Here is a 19,331-nt window from a genome sequence, read left to right as displayed (position 1 = left end):
AGCGGCTGTATCAGATAGGCTTTGTAAGACTAAGATGTAACTTTCAAATCTAGGAAAGTACACTAGATCAAAATCAACAGCTACATCAAAGAGCTTAAAATGCTCACTTCACAATAAAAAGCTATTTACTTTTTTTCAGAAGAAAATTATTTTTTTAAGGCTTTGGCTCTTTTCATCCTTAGTAACTTTTTCTTTTTATAAGGTCTAACTTTTTATTTGCGCAGGCAAGATTCTTATCCAGTCCCTTACTGACAGTGGTGACTTTTTTCTGCCCTGCCAGCTGCTTCCATGTTCTCTATACACTTCTCTTGCTAAAGAATGAAATGTTTCGCAATTGTATTTTTCCCCTGCTTGATTAATCAATATATTGTAGGAAGAACTTTTCATCCTGAAATCTCACAGCATTGGGACCACCCCCACCCCCCCCCAAAACAACCCCACAACCAAAAAGCCCCAAACCCCAAACTGGTGTGTGATACCTGGAACTTTACATATATTATGCAAATGCTAGATGTAGGTATCATTCTGATTATGATTGGCTGGCATGGAGCACAGTTAGTGGTCAGTTGGGATGGTACAGATGATATGCTTGCAATATGTTGCAGCTCCACAGGTATAGAAAGTAAAATAGAGGGAGAAGAGTCAAGAGTACCTTCAGAATTAAAAAAAAAACCCCAAAACAATGGAATGGGAATTGCAGACCTGATTAACTTTGGAAGAAGTGACAGGGTTTGGGGCTTTTTTTTTTGTTGTTGGGGGTTTTTTAGTTTGTTTGTTTTTTTTTTTTTTAAAAAAAAAAGACCACAGACAAGATACTGTAACAATACTGCTCAATATTAACTGAATATGTTCTATACTGATGCATTCTGATATTTTGTGTTAACTGAATATATTCTGCACTTAATTAGAAATGTAAGTTCAGTAAGAAACTTGTGTGTGTTTATGTGTGCTTCAATTAAGCATATAAAGCCCCAATTAGCTTTTAGTACTTAGTGACAGAAAAACGGAGCAAGTATAATTCTGAGAGAAGTAACAAAGATAAGCTTCATACTCTGGAGTAAAAGGTGACATGTAAATGGATGTTGTCATGTCAAATCTTCTTAAACAGTTACTGGTGGCAATGAACTTCATTTAAATAGTAGCTTGAAATAGTTGTGTTTTACCACTCCAATCCTTATTTTGATTTCTCTTGAATGGTTGATTAAGAGGACTCTGCAGCCTTGAAGACAGTGAACTGAAAAAGTAAGGAAAAATTATACAGTTCAAGACAGTGAGGCTGGGTGTTTTGTTTTCAGTTTTTTTTGTTGTTGTTCTTTCTTTAAATGTGGCTCTTCTGCTTTAAATTAAACTTGTATTTCCTGTGAAAGCAACTTAGTAAATGCTGCAAGTAATCTCTTGACTTTTTAGCAGTCACTTTGCTCTTACCACTGCTTAATAGCTATCGGTTTCAGTTTGCCAATGTGCCGGAGTTTCTTTGGGATAGAATTGTGTCAGACTTTGACATCTGTTATGCTTTAACACCTAACAGGTTATGAGCTTCATGGTGCCGAAAATATTCCTGAAGGACCAGGGCTTATTGTGTTCTATCATGGAGCTACTCCTGCTGACTGTATCTATTTCATGGCTAGACTTCTTATACAAAAGAAGAGATACTGCCACATAGTAGCTGATCATTTCGTCTTTAGATTACCAGGTAACATACTTCATTGTCAACAATTGGTTTGAGAACTCTAATTTATTTTTTATTTTTTTTATGGTGTAGTTAATAAAAGTTGTGCCACAGGAACACAGCTCTCAGAACAGACATTCAGACAAATTTAGTGAAAGTGCTGGGGTACAGCTGTCTCTAACACGTTCTTTACAAACAAGAATGAGTTTATGAGACTGGCCCATGCAATAACCTGATGAAATAAACTGTTTGGAAGCAATGCTCTTAAAGTTGATAGTATTAATCTGGGGAGACGGATGTATTTTCGTATCCCACTCAGTTGAGAGTATGGAGGGCAGTGGAACCTGTCCCCAAGAAGACTGTTCCAAGTAGAATCTTTTTTGGAGGAAAGCTGTAGAAGCGTCCAACAAGTTTGTGTGAAACATGAGGTGAAGCATGAAGAAAATGAAAAATATGTTTAGGGCAAGATTTTGGCTGGACAGCCTAGTGAAAAACACTGCTGATTGGTGAAACTAATTACGTGAGGGGTCTGGTTTTTGTGTATGTGAAATACAGTAGTACCCAGTTCTTTTCCCAAGTTCAGTTTGTGACTAAAAATCTTTTAATTCTTTTTGTGAATTTACAGGAGTGTTCTGTAGTGTACTGATGCTTTTAGTGGAAACAACTCATATCAGAAAACTGTCCTTTTGTCAGTATAGTTTTAGCTCAGCCTTAATCCCTGAAAACTGAACTTTTTTCATACTGGTAACAGCATGGCTTTGCCTTTACAACTGCTTTTGCCAACAGGCTAGGATTTGTCAGTTGATTATCAAATCTTTTGCATACAGCTGACTAACATAACCTATTTTGTAATTTAGATTTGGCTCCATATTGTATCTGTTGTATCAATACTTATGCACAGTTGTTTATCAAGTGGGAGAGAATGTTGTTTTTCTTCATTTCTGCTTTAAAATAAGGTTCTAAGTGTGAGCATACTTTTGAGTCCCCCAAATGTCATTTAGTAGCATCACAGAGACATCTGGCTGAATGGCTGGTCTTCAAGAATCGGGTTCAGCAGTATAACATCTAGCTAACATCTGGTTTCTAAAGGCATTCCTCAGGGACTGATACTGGAACCAGCGCTGCTTAATGTTTTTATTGCACACCTGGATGAGGGGTTACAGCGTGCTTGCAGGAAGTTCACTGATGATACCAAACTGGGGAAGCAGTCAATACACTGGGGGTTAGAGGTGGTATTCAGAGTGCCTTCACAGAAATGAACTGGCTGAAACATCACAAAGTTCAGCAAAAGCAAATATGAAGTTGTGCATCTGGGGTGGAGCAATCCCATATGGCAGTACCCTGGGCAGAAGGTGGCTTTGCAGGAAAGGACTGTGGCATTGTAGTGGACAACAAGGTGAACGTGAGTCAGCAGCGTGCCCTTGCAGCAAAGATGAACTGCACACTGAGCTTTTTTTAGCAGGAGTGTGGCCAGCAGGCTGAGTGAAGAGGTTTTTTCCCTTGGCTTGGCACCTGTGCAAGCACATCTCACAATATGGTGTCCTGTTTTGGACTCCCCAGGACAAGACAGATGTTGACACACTAGAGCATGTTCAGTGGATGATGGGGGGCTGGAGCACACAATGTATGAGGAGAGGCTGAGAACTGGGTTTTTTTGGCCTGTACCAGATAAAGATGGGGGAAGATATTATCGCTGTCTTCAGCAACCTAACGGGAGGGTGCAGGGAAGAGGGAGTCAGACTCTTCTGACAGGTGCACAGTGATAGAATGAGAAGCAACAGAGGCAAGTTGCAACACAGGAAATTTTTATTAGATGTGTGGGAAGGTATTTTACTGTGAGGGTGATCAGCCACCTGAACAGATTGCCTAGACAAGTTGGGGAATCTACATCCCTGGAGACTTTCAAAACTCTGCTGGGTGAGGCCCTGAGCAGCCTGATCTAGTTGGACCCGCTTTGAGTGGGAGGTTGGACTAGATGACCTTCAGAGGTCCCTTCCAACCTACATAATTCTTTGGTTCTGTGAATGAATTAAGGCTGTTTAGGGAAGATGAGCCCAAAGAGCCCAGATAAGGTTCTGGACTGTGTCTCAAAATCTGCAGAATAATCTATGACTGGCAACTCAGATAGATGGTGCTTCTCTTGTGAATCAAACCAGAAAGACTGCCATAATTTTATCCTAGTACTAAGACTGCCTGATCTTGATTAAGTCTTCAGATTAAATTGGATGCCTTTTCAGAAGATGTTTTAGTTAACCAAAAGTTATTATGCTCAGTGCAGGAGAAATGGGGGACGTGGGATAGGGGGTGCGTTTGGAGGGTCTGTAGGCTGTTAGACACACTTGGATTAGCTGGTTTAATGATCCTTCTGTTTTTATGATTATAGAATCTACTATGATAGCTGTGAGGAATGGGTTGTCCCGTGAATCTGAATCTCGGGTACATGCCAGTATGCAATTGCCAGTTTGCAGTCTCATTGCATCCTCTGCATTGGGCACTGCTGTCCTGAATTAACTGCAATTAACTGGAGTGTGTTTGTAAAATGCTGCTCTGCCTCCTAAGGGATGCATGAACCTGCAAGGGGTCAAACATGCCTCTCCCTACTGCTTAGTCTTGAAAGATACAGCTTGATAACTTGTGGAAGGGAATCTAACCTAATAGGAGGCTTCCTATAAATACCTGGAGATTCCTATTGAACATTGCCTAATGCGTCTTTCTTTCACATCGATGCAAAAGGAAATTATTAATTGTCTCAATTTATGCTGTATCAGTACTATGTATGCTTCTGTTGCTTGCGTTTTGGGGCAGAAGGATATGAAATATGGTCCTGTGGTTTCTTTTTTTTCCTTTTAAATACTGGAGGTTAGTCACAGAAAAAAAACATTCCAATGGTTTCTGGTTCTTTTAGATTCTTAGCTGTATAATGCTCAGGAATACATTGATTTCTCTAAAGTTGAGTTAAGAGAAAATCTTTTTCCAAAGAGTGCAGTGAGGACAGAGATGTCACTTGTGTTCTCTATCACCCTCTCCTATAGTATGGGCCATGTCTGCTTCCTAGAGTCATCTGGGAGCCCTCTTTAAAAGGTTGCCTGCTATTTTAGGGATCTAAGACAGTCCCTCTCCTGTAATGTCCCAGAGGAAAGGAGCTGTGGCTTCTTGTCTGTTACATACACAAGGTGTTGCAAAGTGTCTTGTGGACTAGATGTTCTGCAGATACACAGGTGTGGTTACCTACAATTGTGGATGGTTGGATTCAGTGGCCTAAATGATTCCTCTCTCTCTGTGGTCCTGAGGGTCAACCATAGAAAAATGATGACATCCTTGCCATTTTTCTACCAGGTAGCTGACAGTCCCTATGTTACAGCCACTGGGGCTAAGTTAGAGAAATTTATATAGTGCACTTATTGAGATGAGTGTTAAATGCATTACTGGGTACTCTCCAAAGGGTTTTCAAACATTGGTGCAGACACACTGTTGTGGAAAACAGGAGAAGGGTGTGCTGGGGCAAAAGGCAGAGTCCAGGTTGAACTGCAGAATAAAATTAATTTTGGACTTCTTGGTATTTGGAAAAATTAGCATCCCTTCATGCTCTGGAAGGCTGAAAAACTGTGTTTAGATAATTTTGAGAGTTGTTTTGTTGTTTAAAGTGGAAAAAGAGATTCTTGGTCACTTTCATGCAACAGCCAGTTACTATGCCAGTGTTTCTTCTGACTCCATGATGACCTTTACCTTCGGCACAGAGTACCCTGGCTGTCCCTTCAGGGCCACTGCACTAGTTCCTGTCTCTCTGCTGCTCTAACAGAGCCAGGTTCTTCCTCTTTGCTACTGGAGCAGAGATGTTGATAGTAATGTATGATCTGCTGGCTAGGCTATGAGGTACAGCTCAGAATATGAGGTTTATACTAAATGTCAAGGGGGGAAATACGGCTGAGAAATTTTATGAAGACTTGAAACCCCACCCCACCACTATTCTGTATTACAAATTTTTGCCTGTATTCTGTCCATATTCTGTTCTTTTTTTTTTCTGACCTATGAACTAGACAGACTCATGGTCTTGCTCTGTCACAGTCCCCCCCTCCCTTTCCCAGCATGTCCAATGCAGAAGGGAAAACTATCTTCACAGCTTCTCCTTCCTTGGAGTCTCTTTTCATGCTCAGCTCAACACTTCTCATTACTGTTTCATCTCTCTCCTGAATTCACTGACAGAAAGGGCTTAGACACAGACAGCTTCCTAGCACCAGGTACATTCCGGAGAGCTTTAATTAGTTTGGAAATATAAAACATTGTAAAAAACCAGCTATTTAAGATCCCACAAACAAAGCAGCTGAGAGAAATTAAATTACTTCAGGAAAACTCTATTTCACATGTCTTCTGTGCAAATGCTCCTAGATGAAGACTGCTAGTGTCATCAGCAGTGTGCGAGGCAGGCACAGCAGAATATGAGACAGGTGTAATAGAGTTTGTGTTCTGTTGTCATGTTTACGAACAGATCCCAGTTGTGTATAGATATAAATCAGTAATTATACTCACACCAACTACAAAGACTGGTTAGAGATCAGAGTTTAGTTAAGAATAAACTAATGATATGCTGCCTCATGCTTTCCTTCCCAAGCCCTTAGTTTATGCGGTCTGTAAGAGAAGACAGCTCTGTCTTCTTAACTATATTTGGACTCTTTCTCAGTGAATCTGTATGTAACAAATGTATGTTCATAGTAACAACTATTCATTTGTTAACCTGAGGTTAAAAAATGAAGATCTGTTATTGAGGGGCAAACTCTACTAGGTCAGTTCTGTGTCCTTGTCTATGGCTGATAAGGTTGTTTGCCTCAGTGGGAAGCTTGAAGAAAGAGAAGAAATCTTTCCCATACTGCTCGGTCATCTAAAGTTCCCATTTTGGTATGCAGTACTTATAAATACCGTATAAATTAAAAATTTATTGAACCAAGTGAACATGATTGATTTCCTGCAAACAGAGGTTTATGCTAGCTATGTTCTTTCACATTAGACTAGCTGTCTAAATTGGTGAAGCCTGTGCCCATTTGATGCTTGTAAGCAAATTTTTGATGTTCTGCTGTTTCTTGAAGAGTAGGGTCAGTATGACATTTCAAATTCAAGATGATATAAGGCGTTTATGTAACTTTACAGTTGAACACTTCAGTAAATGAAAAATCTTAACTTAAGACGAATATACCCAACCCAGGCTTGCCAGATGCCTCTTTGTGTGAAAGGCCATCCGAGTACTCACGGACTGAACCAGGGAGTCAATTCCTGCAGTGATCTGCAACGCAGAGAGCACTGCATTTTCTTTATCATTCCCCTTCTTGTGCACAGACTGCTCTTTGTTTGCCAAAGTTAACAAAACAAAAAAACCACAATAATTTGCTGGTATTTTCTCTTGTTGCATTTTATTAGGACTGTGCTACGTTTGAAAAGTAGAGCTTGGGCAAGGAACCAGTGCCCTGGAGCTGACTTGACAACTCCTTTGAAGAACACATGAAAGATGTCACACAGTGCTTGCCAGTTTTTTCCAGTTTAGTCCTGATTGTGAGGTAGCACCTGACTTTACTATGACAAAAAGCCACTGAAACCCCTAAATCTTCAACTTTTTACACCAAAATTTATAAGCAGGACTTAATGCTTCAGTCCCTCTAGAAACATCTTTCATTTGGGGTTACAGGTTATTAGACAAGTAAGTTTTAGCCATTGTGTTCTGTGCTGGGAATCTGTACTCAATGGTAGCATGTATTAACATTTTCTTAATTAATATTATCTTACCCTACAGGTTTTAAAATATTGCTTGATGTACATGGAGTTATGCATGGACCAAAAGAAGAATGTGTCAGTGCTCTGAAGAAGGGCTGTCTGATAGCCATTGCTCCAGGTGGAGTTCGGGAAGCACTCTTCAGTGATGAAATGTATACTATTATCTGGGGTAATCGGAAGGGCTTTGCTCAGGTGGCCATTGATGCAAAAGTGGTAAGTATGACAGATCACAAAAGAGAAGCAAAGAATGCTAACTTATTAGTACTTTCTTCCAGGAAAAGCTGTTTTATTTATCATATAGTTGATGTTATATTGCTGAGTGTCATGGATATGATCTACTTGCTCTCATAACTACATTTCAAGACTCTTTTTGTTGCTTTTGATAAGAAGGCTTTGGAGTCAACAAGGAATAGCGTGGTCAGGAAATCCAGAGTTTAAAAGAATGAGAGATGAAATCCAGGACAGTTTCTACATTACAAGCTTGTGCTGTTTTACCATACCTGGTCAGGATTGTGATAGCTCAACCCTGACCAGAATGGTTGGGAAGCAACCATGCATCAACATTTCTGTTTTCCCTACCACTGAAGTATACTGTGACCCAGCACAGTATAGACTTGCTGGCATTACGTACTGTATTGGCATTTTGTGGTAGTAAGAGATGTCTAGGGCATACAGCGGCAGCAGGAGATGCTGCTCACTAGTGTGAACTGTCTCTTCAGGTCTAATATATAGCATTGTGCTTGGTCAGCAGGCAGATAATCCTTCATATGGGACCAACTGTGAAAAGCACATAAGTGTATGATATATTTGAATTGTAACTATTTTAATAATAATTTCAGAGTCCCTCTTGTTCTATATTTGTACTTGAAAGATCTGTGCATATGACCGTAGGTCTGCATATGCCTAATTTGAAAGTAAGTCTCACACCAAGTCTAAATATAAAACCAAGAGTTTTATATTTAGGTACTGTCAAAGAGAGACTAGTTAAATCTCTGGATTTTATACAGAAATAGAATACTTTTAAGACCCAATTTTAAGTGTGCATAACTTTTCTCAGGAGGAAAATAACACTGTTTAAGCAGGATATTTTCAACAGACTTAGATTTTACTAATGTATTGTAATAGCATATGAAAGGCTGTACTTGGGATTCAGCTATGGTTGTATTAGTTATATTTATTTTATTGAATTTGTGTTCAGTTCCCTTTATGCCCTCACAAAGGTCTTGCACCTTCACCCCCGCCCCCTAAAAAAAACCCTGAGAGATGCAGTAGAATAGGAATAGTTTCAGAGGCAGGCTGAAAGTGGGGAAAATATCTTTATTTAGATTAAAGATGAACTTTAAGTCACCTTTAATTGTGAGCATAGCTCCTCATGGAAAGAAAAATGTGTCTAAAAGATCAGAAAAATGTGTCTAAAACTGGGACCTTCAACTTCTTGAAGTTGTTTCATTTCAGCAGTTTGTTTGCAAGAATTTTTGTCACATAAACCAACTTGGTACATACAAAAATCACTACCTCTGTGTCAAAAGTAAGATGTTCCAAATAAGATGGTTCTAGAATAAAGAAGTTTCTTACCATTCAGTTTAGGCAACTGCACTTCTTTTTATTCTCTATAGTTGGCATTGGATTATTTACAGACTTTCCCCCTCCCCCCAAAAAAACCCGACATGATACCTGTCTGAAAACTTTCATTTACTAGCTCATCTCCATGCTTGTTTAAAAAAGTTTGAAAGAATCTGAATGTTTGAAAATCACATAAAGAGTCTGTATTTCTGATGATGCTATGTACAGTGAGTACATACTATAAAATGATAATAAAAAACTTCATGCAGTAGTGGACCCCCTCCTGGTTCTTGTAAATCTTGACAGCTGTTTTCAAGTTCAAAAACAGCAATAAAAACTTGAAATATTCAACACCATTATATTCATCAGCAGAAGTAAATCATGGACATGTATTGAATATGACATATCGTATGGGAAGCAATACAATCAGCATAGCAGAGATGAATCAGACAAGTTTGGGGTCCCAATCCTCTGAATTCTTCCCTTTGAGCATAACTACAAATTAAGCAACAGGTTTAACCACTTAAGTCACAACTGTGCAAACACTGCTAGACGAGCAGATGCCTAAATGCTCCATAGGTTCTGAAATTCTGGGCTGCTTTGAGAAAATGGACTTGCTGAAAGAGTGACTCACTGAAATCTCATGGTATTCTCCAGCTTGAAACCTCATGGCAGATGGTCGCAGAAGAACTTTGTTTTGCTCTCTCTGTGTCCTTGTCTGAGAAACACTTCTGAAATTAATTTGCTTGTTGGATTTAAGTGAGGTAGAAGTTTTTAGATAGTGCTATCTTCATTAAATTCTTAATTATTTTTTTTCCCTCCTAGCCCATCATTCCTATGTTTACACAAAATGTTCGAGAAGGCGTTAGGACATTAGGAGGAATAAGTAAGATATTTTCTATTTTTTTGTAGTTTATTTTTCCATATGTGTTTAGCCTATCTCTGTAGAAATAATCCCCATATAAATTTGAGATTTGACACAGCCTTGTTTCTGGAGGTTTGCTCTCCAGTAGAGTTCAGAGATGTTATTAGGATTTAATATCAGCACTAGATGTGGTATTGGCTCATCTAAGTTACTCTCCACGTAACAGTATGCCTTCACAGAAGCAGCAGAAGAAAGGAAAAAGGAGCCAGAAAAAGGCAAATAGATTTAGAGCACTTTTTTTCTCTACTTATATCTGCTAGGCCAGCTCTAGGTTTTCTGCTGTCTGTTAAGAAGCAAAGCAAACAGGGGTTTGCAACTGACATGTACTTTCTTTAAATGTTCTCTTAAAGCTCTCTGCTTACACCTCTACCTGTACCTAAACTTCAAATGGTTTGAAATATATTTAATCTGTAGTTGGTCTACTGTTCAGCACTAAACCTGTGGTTCCTCACAAAACTTTGTATTTGCCTGCTCTCTTTCCTCACCTCTATGGGGACTTTGAGCCAGCACATGAATAGATGGGTGTATGTCTGAAGGGTCCACCTCTGGGATGATTAGATGCCCACATCTCTGCTGATCTGCTAGTGTTAACACCCCTTTTTTTGTATTCTCCAACTTACCATCTAGCAGGAAGGGCCTGAACAGTCTCCTCCATGCCACATGTTCTGCCTCAAGTATGGCATCATCATCTTCATCAGAGGACTGCAGGGCAAAACAATTCTGTGTCTCTCCCCCTCTAATTAAAAGCTATATATTACACGGAGAAAGCCAAGGCATCTGATGTAGACGTGCAGAATAATTCACACTTTTGTTAGGTTGTACAAAAATAAACAGCAATTAATTGTTGGCTGTGTTCAGGAGAATCCTTCCAAACAAGCAGAAATTTAAGCCAAAATCATTCATGCTACTTATATTCTACAGCAGGGGTGCTAGAGGAAGTGGATTCTGTTGATCACTGGAGGCATTACTCCAGTTTCAATAGTTTTGGAATATTCTTTGTTCTTATAGGTTGTGTGCAGAAAATTCCACATCTTGGTCAGTAAGGATTTTCTTATGCCAACACCTCAGTTAAAGGAATTTCTTGTCTAAAATTGAGAGAAAGAGTATTAGCACCCATTCTGCGAGGAAGCTGTTCTGGTTGCATTTGGGCTAGATGCTTAGAAGGTGGCATGTGGGGTAGAAGATGTGTCTGCTTAGAGCGGATATAGAAATAACTGGTTTTTCTCTCTTTTTATATTGTTTCACTGCAACCAGTGTGTGATCTGAAAGGGCAATTCAGCGTTTTAGCATGACTGGCCTTTAGACAGATAAGACTATTTCTGATCCTCTAGACCTCAGTGGGACTGAACAGAACAGTCTTCCAATACTAGTTTCTTATGCTAACCTGTAAAATTAGGTGAACTGAATTGGTGAACACCTGTATTGTGTAGCATTCCCTTCTTTTCCAGAGAGGCAGCTACTGGATTTTTCTCCTCTTCTTCCTTCTCTTTGCAGCTGCTCTTTGAAGGAGAGATATCACACGAAGTTAGGGTGGAAACAAGTCTGACATTAGCATTAACGCAGCTTTTCGGAAATGACAGTCAAGGGTAGAATAGCACTTGAGATGACACATTGTTCGAGAATCTGGGTCAGGGGCTGGATTACTTGACAAGCTGGTTTTAAGACATACTGGGAAAAAAACTACAGAATAATCGCAGTCTGTCTGTCTGTCTCCCCCTCCCCATCTCCACCCCTCTCCCTTCTTCTTCTCCTGCTTTCTCCCTTCCCCCTAAATTTTTTCACATTAGAAATATTTAGGTCACTATATGAACGTATTAGATTGCCACTAGTTCCTGTGTACGGTGGGTTTCCAGTCAAGCTTCGTACATTTATCGGAGAACCCATTCCATATGAACCAAATGTAACTGCTGAGGAACTAACTGCAAAGGTAAGACAGATATGCATATATATATTTAAAATACTGACTGTTCTGATAGAAAACACTGGAATATTCTTGTCAAGATAGTGATTTCTGCCTTGGAGCTAGATATAGAAGTTGGTGGAATCATGGTAAGCTTTGGACTTGCTTAACTCTGAATGTCCTTCTTAAACACTATCTTTTTATTCCTATACCTTGCAGATGTTCTAGGCCTTTTGAAGTCAATACTGTACCTTGTATTTGCTTCGAGAAACAACTTGCTTTAGGGACTGAAGTTCAGTCAGATAAGACTGCTCTGAGTTGAGAAAGTCATAAGTACTTCACCCAGAGAAAGTGTTCTGGTTCTTGGCCTTTTCAGAAAGGTACTAATGAAACCTCTCAAATATAGCAAATCTGTGGCCACAAACTGTTTCAATTCCATACAATAAAAAAATTTAAGGTAAATCATTTCACTGCTTTGTACAGTGTGTTTCCATTTATATTTCCTCCAACTTCTTGCCCAACAAATTAACTTTTGAACATTCCCATAATTCAGATTTAGGTGGTTTATAAAAAGGATTCTCAGGTTCTCATGTTCATTCATTTTATTAATAGGCTTCACACTACAGAAGCATAAAACCTAAGTGATGGAGCAGTCGGAGGGGGCTGGAATAGCCATTTTTGGAAGCTCCACAGATGGTCACTTCTAGCATTCTGAGACTCTCACACTCTCTTCACTTGAGAGAAAGAGATTTTTCTTCTTGACCGTGCAGGTGTCAGTTCAGTTGTCTCTCCTGTTTACCATCTGATTAGATCTCTGCAAAATGACATCTTAACATGTTTATCTGCATTATCTTATGCCCTGGTTATGGAAAACTGATTCTTTCTTTTGGGGGTTTAGTCTGACAGGGCTTTAGAACTGTTGGCTTTCAGGAGAGAATGTGTGTTTAAGTGACTTTCAAATGTGCTTTGGCATCTTATGTTTGTGCCAACCCTCATTTGCTTCTGAATTAAGTGCAAATTCTGCTCGATAAGGGCCCTAGAATGTGAATCCCCTAGGATCCTAGTTAGAGTGATTTTAAAATTGTATGTCATGTTTCAGGCTGTGGCACAGTATGCATTTTCCCATTATATATAGAAAAAATTAAGCTCGAATTATTTGCCTAATAGAAATTTTAGATTTGCAGAGACACTTAGCACCATCTCTATAAAGAGATGTGGGCAGGAACCTTCTCCCAGGACTTAACAGTTGATCACATACTTCGTGTAAACAGTGGGAGCTTGTACCAAGAATCAGTTTTCCCCTTGCTGACCACTGGTTTACAAAGGCAAATAGTTCTCTGTTCTGTCTCTGACCTTAAGAATTCAGTAGTCTGTGCTTCACTAGGCAGAATAGGAAGGTTACGGCATGTCCTCACCATAGCTTTTGCATACTGCCCTGGTTTTGAATGTTCCTCATAGAGCTTTTACATGGTAAGAATGGCTGCTATTAACTTTTTGGCCTGCTATGTTTTTGAGTGAAAGTGAATGCTGCTGTCCTATGCAGTATTTTAGGTGTGGTCCAAGTGCGCTTTACAGGACCAGCTCCTTTAGGGTACTTGGGTGCAGGGATAATTCCTTTGTACAAGCCAAATGTGCTGAGACGCAACTGTGTTTCCAGTGCTGCTTCTGAGCATGTGTAGAAGCAAAGTTCCCGCATACTGGAAGAGTGTTACTGATGCAAACCTGGGCATAGGCAGAAGTTTCTGAATTGCAGTACAGCACACAGGCACTGACATGCTTTATAGATCTAGGTCTCTTCATTAATTTACTCCATCATCATTTTAGTATTGCGTATCACTAATAGAGCTTGTGAACACAGCTACCAGAGATAAATATACTAGTTTGTTGATCTGTTTCTTGGCAGTGATCCCACAAACACATCCTGTGGGCTTAAATATGGAAAAATAGTATTTTGAACTTGCAGTAGTTCTGTGACATCTGAAAGGATGAAAAGAGCCTAGAAATTGTGTTAACGTATGAACAATATAAAGATGACTTAATCTGACCAAAACCGTTTCTCTTTCCTTACAGACAAAAGCAGCACTCCAAGCTCTAATAGAAAAACATCAGAAAATACCAGGAAATATATTTAGGGCTTTAATGGAACGATTTCAAACACAAAAGAAGGAAGATTAAGGTCTTCTGAATAAACTACTATTTAGTTATAGTAACTTATTCATTCTTCTAATAATAGGTTTTAAATACTGTCCTTATGATACTGCTGTATAATTTAAGATATAAGACACTTTCCCTTGCCCTTCCCCCTGTCCAGTATCAAGCTCAGGAACCCAAACTTCAAATCATTCGTAATGGGGCAAAGCTTAGTCTTTGATAAATGCATTCCTACCTTGAAAGCATTTTTTTTCAAAAATGACACTGCAAGTCTTTATGTACATTGTCACTTGTCTTTTTTTTTGTGTGTTTTTTTTTTCTCCCCGCCTATGGTTGCTCTTTAACCTGAATGTTAGACCTGCTGTAGAGCTAGAGTCGCTAGAGTGTTACTGTCTTGATCACCATCACTGTAACTAGGTTTTGCAGGCCAGGTTAATGCCGTACAGCATTTATGAAAACTTTCTTTAGGTCGTTACTCTTGTGTTGCTGGAAAACAGTCAACCTTTTGTGGCTTGCAGAACCTCTAGCTATGCCTGCAAAACCTATGGTGGAAAGTGGTTAGTTTTACTGGGTGAGCTCAGAAAGAGTTTGGAGGAGTGAAAATTGATTAGAGAACTGCAGTGAACCAGGGAAGTTTGTTACGGAAACTACTCTGATGCTGTGAATGAGAACCCTACGGCACAGCTGCTATTCCAAGCCGAGCCATATTGGATATTTGCCCTTGAGTAGAGAGTTGTTGTGTATACTTCTCAATGAATCTGCAAATTCTCCTTTGAAAGAATGAGCCAAGCATTTAAACTTTAAGTGGAAATGAGAGTACTGTTTAGTAACATGAGCTCATAAAGCTTTATTTTGAAGGAAAGAAAATATTAGTACAACACTTCTTTTAAAAGTAGTAGTTCTTTTGAAAAACAGGATAGACATTCCCAAATACCCTTTAAATCTAGTGTATTTGTAAACTGTTAAACATCCATATTCTTCACAGTTATTTACATAAGTTATTAAACCAGGGTTGGGAGGGAAATCGTATACACTTTCCTTAAGTGAAAACAATTGAATGAACAGGAAAGAGTTGCAGGATTGGGCTTTTGTGCACTTACAGTAAATTATATTATTATATTTTTTCTGAACTAAAGCGTACGGTTTTATTGTCCAAATAGGAAATATCTGAAATATTTCTTCTGATTCCCAGCAAGTTTGAGCTACAGTTCTTAAATTAGCATCTGGGAACTCCTTAGTTTTGGGATAGAGGACAAATTCCTCAAGGAAAGACAAAAGAGGGTTTTGCTATATTATGTGGTTTCCTTTCAGTATTGTTGGGGTTTGACCTTTTCTTAAAAAAAAAAAACCAAAACCAACAAACAAGAAAACCAAAAAACAAACCCCAACTTTTGAAAGAGCAATTGAATTCAGTTTGGTATCCATTCCTCCCACCATTTAAGCACATGCTTTGCTTTATACTCTCATAAATGTGTAAATTAGTGAGATTACATAAATGCATGTGGATGATGCCCTATGTTAGAAAAATATCACTTTATGGGAAAGTCTATAAACTATGGTTTACAAAAAGCAAAAAGCTTACTTATTTTATGATGTTATTTTACATCAAAAGCATTTTATGTGGTGTTGAATTAAATTTTTTAAAGTTTGGGGAAGAATCACATTATGTAAAAGCAAATGCCCATTCTGAAGTTTTTTAAATGACTTGGGTTTTATTTGAAGGCAAGATTGTGTTCTTTTTAATTTGTCGGAATGTTTTTAAAAAAATATTATGTTAACACAGTATGTCATTAAAAGTGATAATGCAAATTCCTACATTGGAGTATAACTTAAGTATGACTTTGTTTTTACTGTCCATCTTGAGGAAAATGTAATCAGTCTATATTGTGAAATTCTGAAAGGCAGCTGCACGTATTTCGTGTTGAGGTTGCGTATATGTAAAAGAAAACTCAGTCTAAAAGGTTCTGTTAGACATGAACAGACATTTGTGAACTGAGATTTTGTAAAATTTATTTTACTAAGTATGTGGGCTGTTTGATGCAGTTTTGTCCCTTTAAGTATTGAAAGATGAGTATAAAAAATGAAGGGCAGTATTGGTACTCTTTAAGTGCTCATATTTGTATAGGCCTTTCATATTTATTTCTATATATAAAAAATGTATAGAAGACACCTTTCGAATAAAATTGATAACTGGAACAGGCTTCTGAAGTTTTGTGTTGTGTTTGAACTAAATGAAATTATACATGGCCTGCCCTGCTGAACCTTCAGTGGTTTTGAATGGCGTGTAATACCCTTCAGAAGCTCTTCTTGCCTAGTGTCTGAATAGGGGTGGAAGGATCAAAGCCCCAGAAGGAATGAATTAAAGGGAAAATCATTCAGACAACAGTGGAATAAAGGACAAAATTCACATAAACAATAAGGTCTGACTTTTAATAGTTGTTATTAGTGCTGGAAGAGGCCTTAACAGGCACTGCAATACCACTTTAGTTACATTTAAGATTCCACAACAGAAAATATGTTATAAATACGGACTAGTAAGGTTTATTTATACATACTTGGTGTGTGAATGATTACCTACTTTATTTCATTGAAAAATGGGGCAGACCTGCAGAGAGACTCTTACAAGGAAGGTAATAGACCCGGCTTCCTTTTAGCTGATTTGGTTTACTGTGCATCAGGCAGAAGTATTTAAAGGAGATTTTAGCAGCATTAGACTAGACTGCTGATTGCCTGGTTAGTCTCTGGAAATGCTGAAGACGTTCCAGGTTTCTCCATGTGAACAGCATAACCAGAATATGTATTTTCAGGTTGTTTGGAAGTAGAAATAGACTGACTGCTGTACTGACAGGTATTTGTCGTTATCTCTCAGCAAGACCCAAATCTCCTGCTGGCCAATTTACTGTCCTGTTGTGTAATAGCAGAGCTCAGTCTGAACATCTATTATTAGGAAGCTTTCATATGAAATTAATCACTGTAAATGCAAGGTAGAGCACTTAATCAGCATTGTCAACACAACTGTGTGGTTCATCCAGTATTGGATTTGCTGTACAAGTATACCATTATGTTGCTTCATCCTTTTACTCTGTAGAGAAAGATACAGCTATGGTGACAATGGGTTAGCTCTACAGTGCTTAATATCTATTAAGCCTATCATAGACGAAAGACTGCTTTTTTTCCATGTTATTTTTGGACAAAAAAATTACCGTACCAAAAGTAAACATGGAAGTGTGTGGAATTGCTACATGAGTGTAGTAGCCCAGAAAATACATGTTAAGTAAGATAATCCTCCAAAACATGTCTGCACTTCATGAGACAATCTGATCACTTACTTTCTCAGTTCTATTCACTTCATGTCTATGAAAGTCCTTGCTAGCAACAAAGATAATGTGTTTCTATGGTACAGATCAGTGATGCTAATGCCTTTTTGTATATATATTTTTTTTAATTCAGAACTAGCCAAAATGAATGGTAGTCTCAACACAAATTACGAAGATGATCAGAGGGCTGGAGCACCTCGCCTATGAAGGCAGGCTGAGAGAGTTGGGGTTGTTCAGCCTGGAGAAGAGAAGGTTCCACGGAGACCTTATGGCAGCCTTCCAGCATCTAAAGGGGCCTACAAGAAAGCCGGAGAGGGACTTTCTGCAAGGGCATGTAGTGATAGGACAAGGGGTAATGGCTTTAGACTGAAAGAGGGGAGATTTAAATTAGATATTAGGAAAAAATTCTTCACTGTGAGGGTGGTGAGGTACTGGAACAGGTTGTCCAGAGAGGTTGTGGATACCCCATCCCTGGAATTGTTCAAGGCCAGGTTGGATGGGGCTTTGAGCAATCTGGTCTAGTGGAAGGTGTCCCTGCCCATGGCAGGGGGGTTGGAACTAGAGGATCTTTAAGGTCCCTTCCAACCCAAACCATTCTGTGATTCTATGATACTTTTCTCATCATGGGTTATTTGCAGTATTTGCTTCTCTGCTTTTTTTGAGTAATTTTGTTTTGCACAGTCAGTTGCAAATTTACCACTTAGTACCCTGAATATTGCCAGAGCATACACTGAATGCATACCATATGTTGCTTCCTGAAACATTTTAAAATGGTTATAATGATCTCTTCATGTCAGAAAATTGGTCACAAAAGTGTAATAAACTTTTGAACTGTAGGGAGAATGTTTTTAAAAAGTGTTTGCTCACACTTCTCTCTTTTGTGTGTGTGTGTGTGTTTGTCTGAAACATTACGAGAAGGTAAGATGCCATTTGGAATTAACATCAGGCTGCATATATAAGGCAGACCCAGTATTTTTTTCCCCACCGTGGAGGTGAGTTGGCTGTTGTAGAGCAGCTCCCATTCCACCAGGCCTTGTGCTGCAGCCATCACGAGTGAAAGCCCACCGCTCCCTGCTGTCCATACTAATTACGATAACAAGAGAGCACAGCATAATTCTTCAAATCAGCTTTGGCTCCTGTTTTCTGGCTAAAACCACTGCATGCTCTGGGAACATGAGATGCCAAAGTTCTAACAGAGTGCAGAAGGGAGTATTGTATTATTCAGAGAAGATCTTAAAAAAAAAAAAAAAAAAAGAAATGGCAAGAAATGGAACCATTTTTACCTAATTCCTTTTAATGGGAAACATAATGTGCCAAACATCAGGGAGGGTAGGAATTTACAATTTTGTGTCATCTTTACAGGGAATTTGTGGTAGATGAATTGGGATGAGTCCTGTTGCAGTTGTGGCTGATCTTCATATATTCCAGACTGGGGATTGTTTTTCTTTTTCTTCCAATAGTGTTTTCTTATGGTCAGGTCTATGCTGTGCTCAGAGCAGCTCCAGTCTTCCTTCAGTTACTTCTTAAGTGGGAACAGAAATGGAGACCCTAATGAACATTTGTTAGTTCTCTTTTTGATCTATTTGAAGCCTACCAAAGGTACCTAGAAACATTTCTGAGCTCCTATTTCAGCTGCTATGATGGAGCTGCCAGCTCTCCAGACACTTCTTTAATGATCAGATTTCTCCTTACCATATAAACCCCACTCTCCTGACAGATCCACCAAAGCTTTTGAAGTGTCCTGTCCATTCAGAAATGGATTAATTTTCTTTTGCCCATCATGCAGTGGATTACTTTTCTTAACTAGTGGGCACAGCAGTTGCAGGCTTGCTTGGTTAATGTTTTTTCCTGTAGATTTCCACATTCCAGACAGACATTCCACATTCCAGGTATCTTGATAGTGCTTTGTGAGAACAAGCTTGCAGAAGACTGACTGCAACTTGGCTCAGTCCGTCAAGGTGTTAATGAAAATATAAACCAAGCCCCACAAGTGAAACAAGCACACCCAAACCCCAAACTAGTTTTGGAATCCTAGTTCTGGACAAT

General features: G+C 38.9%; 1 protein-coding gene across 5 annotated transcripts in view; it reads left to right on the top strand.

The window, feature by feature from the left end:
• Positions 1-18,519, top strand: part of TMEM68 (transmembrane protein 68) — a 46,858-nt gene extending 28,339 nt beyond the window's left edge. For 4 of the 5 annotated variants that reach the window (XM_052787064.1, XM_052787065.1, XM_052787061.1 and 1 more), the window contains exons 3-7: positions 1,529-1,693; positions 7,449-7,642; positions 9,818-9,878; positions 11,705-11,844; positions 13,888-16,168. In XM_052787064.1, the coding sequence (XP_052643024.1) occupies positions 1,529-1,693; positions 7,449-7,642; positions 9,818-9,878; positions 11,705-11,844; positions 13,888-13,992 (665 nt within the window). In that variant the 3' untranslated portion in view covers positions 13,993-16,168. Of the gene's footprint in view, positions 1-1,528; positions 1,694-7,448; positions 7,643-9,817; positions 9,879-11,704; positions 11,845-13,887; positions 16,169-17,418 lie in introns of those variants that run through there. The other variant, XM_052787066.1, reaches the window with a different exon arrangement.
• Positions 18,520-19,331: the final 812 nt, after the last annotated feature.

Source organism: Harpia harpyja, chromosome 5 (genome assembly GCF_026419915.1).
Source record: "Harpia harpyja isolate bHarHar1 chromosome 5, bHarHar1 primary haplotype, whole genome shotgun sequence".
Taxonomy (NCBI): domain Eukaryota; kingdom Metazoa; phylum Chordata; class Aves; order Accipitriformes; family Accipitridae; genus Harpia; species Harpia harpyja.
Note: the sequence above shows the minus strand (reverse complement) of the source record. Positions and strands in the feature narration are given on the sequence as shown.